This window comes from Numida meleagris, unplaced genomic scaffold, assembly GCF_002078875.1.
Source record: "Numida meleagris isolate 19003 breed g44 Domestic line unplaced genomic scaffold, NumMel1.0 unplaced_Scaffold843, whole genome shotgun sequence".
Classification (NCBI taxonomy): Eukaryota; Metazoa; Chordata; class Aves; order Galliformes; family Numididae; genus Numida; species Numida meleagris.
This window is the reverse complement of record NW_018365058.1, coordinates 5,021-8,936: the sequence shown is the minus strand read 5'-3', so window position 1 is coordinate 8,936 and position 3,916 is coordinate 5,021. Positions and strand designations below refer to the sequence as shown.

The window sequence follows — 3,916 nt, the reverse complement described above, 5'->3', positions numbered from 1 at the left end:
AAATTCAGCTGATTTTGGGCAATTTGGGGTGGTTTTCTCCTGGCCAGGAGCTGGCTCTCGGTCAGGTTCCAGACCCATTCTGGGCTCAATTTTGGGGCTCATTTTGGGGCCATTTGGGTCCATTTTGGGCACTATTCTCCCACGGATTCAGGGCTGGATTTTGGGTGAAATTCAGCGGATTTTGGGCAATTTTGGGCGGTTTTCTCACAGCCAGGAGCTGGCTCTTGGTCAGGTTCCAGACCCATTTGGGGCTCAATTTTGGGGTTAATTTGGGCTCATTCTGGGCTCATTTTGGGCACCATTCTCCCACGGATTCAGGGCTGGATTTTGGGTGAAATTCAGCCAATTTTGGTGAATTTTGGGCGTTATTCTCACAGCCAGGAGCTGCTCTCTCTCAGGTTCCAGACCCATTCTGGGCTCAATTTTGGGCTTAATTTGGGCTCATTCTGGGCTCATTTTGGGCACCATTCCCCCACGGATTCAGGGCTGGATTTTGGGTGAAATTCAGCCAATTTTGGGCAATTTGGGGCATTTTTCTCCCGGCCAGGAGCTGCTCTCGGTCAGGTTCCAGACCCATTCCGGGCTCAATTTTGGGCTCATTTTGGGCTTAATTTGGGCTCTTTCGGGGCTCATTTGGGGCACCATTCTCCCACGGATTCAGGGCTGGATTTTGGGTGAAATTCAGCCGATTTTGGTGAATTTGGGGCGGTTCTCTCCCGGCCAGGAGCTGCTCTCGGTCAGGTTCCAGACCCATTCGGGGCTCAATTTTGGGGCTCATTCTGGGCTCAATTTTGGGCTCATTTTGGGGCCATTTGGGTCCATTTGGGGCACTATTCTCCCACGGATTCAGGGCTGGATTTTGGGTGAAATTCAGCGGATTTTGGTGAATTTTGGGCGGTTTTCTCACAGCCAGGAGCTGCTCTCGGTCAGGTTCCAGACCCATTCTGGGCTCAATTTTGGGCTCATTCTGGGCTCATTTTGGGGTTAATTTGGGCTCATTTTGGGTCCATTTGGGGCACCATTCTCCCACGGATTCAGGGCTGGATTTTGGGTGAAATTCAGCCGATTTTGGGCAATTTTGGGTGGTTTTTCTCACAGCCAGGAGCTGCTCTCGGTCAGGTTCCAGACCCATTCTGGGCTCAATTTTGGGCTCATTTTGGGGCCATTTGGGTCCATTTTGGGCACCATTCTCCCACGGATTCAGGGCTGGATTTTGGGTGAAATTCAGCGGATTTTGGTGAATTTGGGGCGGTTTTCTCACAGCCAGGAGCTGCTCTCGGTCAGGTTCCAGACCCATTCTGGGCTCAATTTTGGGCTCATTCTGGGCTCAATTTGGGTTCATTTGGGGTCCATTTGGGGCACTATTCCCCCACGGATTCAGGGCTGGATTTTGGGTGAAATTCAGCGGATTTTGGTGAATTTTGGGCGGTTTTCTCACGGCCAGGAGCTGCTCTCGGTCAGGTTCCAGTCCCATTCTGGGCTCGATTTTGGGGTTAATTTTGGGGCTCATTTTGGGGTTAATTTGGGCTCATTCGGGGCTCATTTGGGGCACCATTCTCCCACGGATTCAGGGCTGGATTTTGGGTGAAATTCAGCGGATTTTGGTGAATTTTGGGCGGTTTTTCTCACGGCCAGGAGCTGGCTCTCGGTCAGGTTCCAGAAGCTCTTCCAGAATCCCACGTCCAGGTGCTGCGTCAGCCGCTCAAACTCCTCCCCCCGCAGCTCCGGGTCCAGGGCGTATTTCCCCCCCGAGAACAGCGAGCCCGCCGCCGCGCCTGCCCCACGGCGACCCATAGCGTGACCCATAGAGACCCATAGAGACCCATAGCGACCCATAGAGACCCATAGAGAGACCCATAGAGACCCATAGAGAGCACAGAGACCCATAGAGACCCACAGAGACCCATAGAGACCCATAGAGACCCATAGAGACCCATAGAGAGACCCATAGAGAGACCCATAGCGACCCATAGAGACCCATAGAGACCCATAGCGACTCATAGCAACCCATAGAGATCCATAGAGACCCATAGCATGACCCACAGTGACCCATAGTGACCCATAGCGTCCCATAGCGTGACCCACGGCGACCCATAGTGACCCATAGCGATCCACAGCAGACCCAGAGTGACCCATAGAGACCCATAGAGACCCACAGCGACCCATAGAGACCCAGAGAGACCCATAGAGACCCATAGAGACCCATAGCAGACCCATATGGACCCCATTACCACCCCATAGCGACCCATAGAGACTCACAGCATGACCCATAGCAACCCATAGCAGACCCATAGAGACCCATAGCGTGACCCATAGAGACCCATAGCATGACCCACAGCGACCCATAGCAACCCATAGCGACCCATAGTGACCCATAGCGTGACCCATAGAGACCCATATGGACCCCATAACCACCCCATAGAGACCCATAGTGACCCATAGCAGACCCATAGCGACCCATAGCAACCCATAGTGACCCACAGCAGACCCACAGCTGCCCCATAGCGACCCATAGTGACCCATAGTAACCCATAGCAGATCCATAGCAACCCATAGCGACCCACAGCGTGACCCATAGAGACCCATAGCGACCCATAGCAGACCCATAGTGACCCATAGCAACCCATAGTATCCCATAGAGACCCATAGCGACCCATAGTGACCCACAGCAATCCACAGTGACCCACAGCAGACCCCATGGAGACCCAGAGCGATCTACAGTGACCCATAGCAGACCCAGAGCGACCCATAGCGACCCATAGAGACCCACAGCGACCCATAGCAGACCCACAGCAACCCATAGCAGACCCGCAGCGGACCCATAGCAGGCCCATAGCGACCCATAGAGACCCATAGCAGACCCATAGCATCCCATAGCGACCCACAGCATGACCCACAGCGACCCATAGAGTATCTATATGGACCCCATAACCACCCCATAGAGACCCATAGCAACCCATAGCAGACCCATAGCGACCCATACGGACCCCATAACCACCCCATAGAGACCCATAGCAACCCATAGCGACCCATAGAGACCCATAGCGACCCATAGCGACCCATAGCAGACCCATAGTGACCCAGAGCAGACCCATAGCAGACCTTTAGCGACCCATAGCAGACCCATAGCAGACCCACAGCTGCCCCATAGCGACCCATAGCGACCCATAGTGACCCATAGCGACCCATAGCGACCGATAGCAGACCCATAGTGACCCATAGAGACCCATAGCGACCCATAGCAGACCCATATGGACCCCATAACCACCCCATAGAGACCCATAGTGACCCATAGCAGACCCATAGCGACTCACAGCGACCCATAGTGACCCATAGCAGACCCATAGTGACCCATAGAGACCCATAGCAGACGCATAGCAACCTATAGCGACCCATAGCGTGACCCATAGACACCCATAGCGACCCATAGCGACCCATAGCGACCCATAGCAGACCCACATGGACCCATATTGAGCCCATAACCACCCCACAGCAACCCATAGCGACCCATAGGGGACCCATATGGAGCCCATAACCTCCCCATAGTGACCCATAGCGGACACATATGGAGCCCATAACCACCCCACAGTGACCCACAGTGACCCATAGCGACCCATATGGACCCCATAACCACCCCATGGCGACCCACAGCGACCCATAGAGACCCCACAACCACCCCACAGCGCCCCAAAGTGGATCCACAGCTGCCCCATAGCAGAGCCATAGTGGCCCTATACGGACCCCATATCCACCCCATAGCGCCCCATAGAGCCCCAGGGCCCCATAGCGCCCCACACTCACCCAGCCCCACGTCCCCGCTGCGGTACACGTCCCCGTAGGACACCAGGCCGATGGCGATGGTCTGCAGCAGCGGGCGCATCGACGGGACAAACTGCGGGGACGGGACGACGGACAG

The 3,916-nt window shown here is 54.9% G+C and overlaps 1 protein-coding gene across 2 annotated transcripts in view; it reads right to left on the bottom strand.

Moving 5' to 3' along the window:
• Nucleotides 1-6: 6 nt before the first annotated feature.
• LIPE (lipase E, hormone sensitive type) overlaps nucleotides 7-3,916 on the bottom strand; it is an 8,919-nt gene continuing 5,009 nt past the window's right edge. The window contains exons 2-4 of one of the 2 annotated variants that reach the window (XM_021383993.1): nucleotides 3,802-3,892; nucleotides 1,611-1,775; nucleotides 7-1,420 (exon numbers count right to left, since the gene is read on the bottom strand). In XM_021383993.1, coding sequence (XP_021239668.1) covers nucleotides 1,362-1,420; nucleotides 1,611-1,775; nucleotides 3,802-3,892 — 315 coding nt within the window. In that variant the 3' untranslated portion in view covers nucleotides 7-1,361. Of the gene's footprint in view, nucleotides 1,421-1,517; nucleotides 1,776-3,801; nucleotides 3,893-3,916 lie in introns of those variants that run through there. The other variant, XM_021383992.1, reaches the window with a different exon arrangement.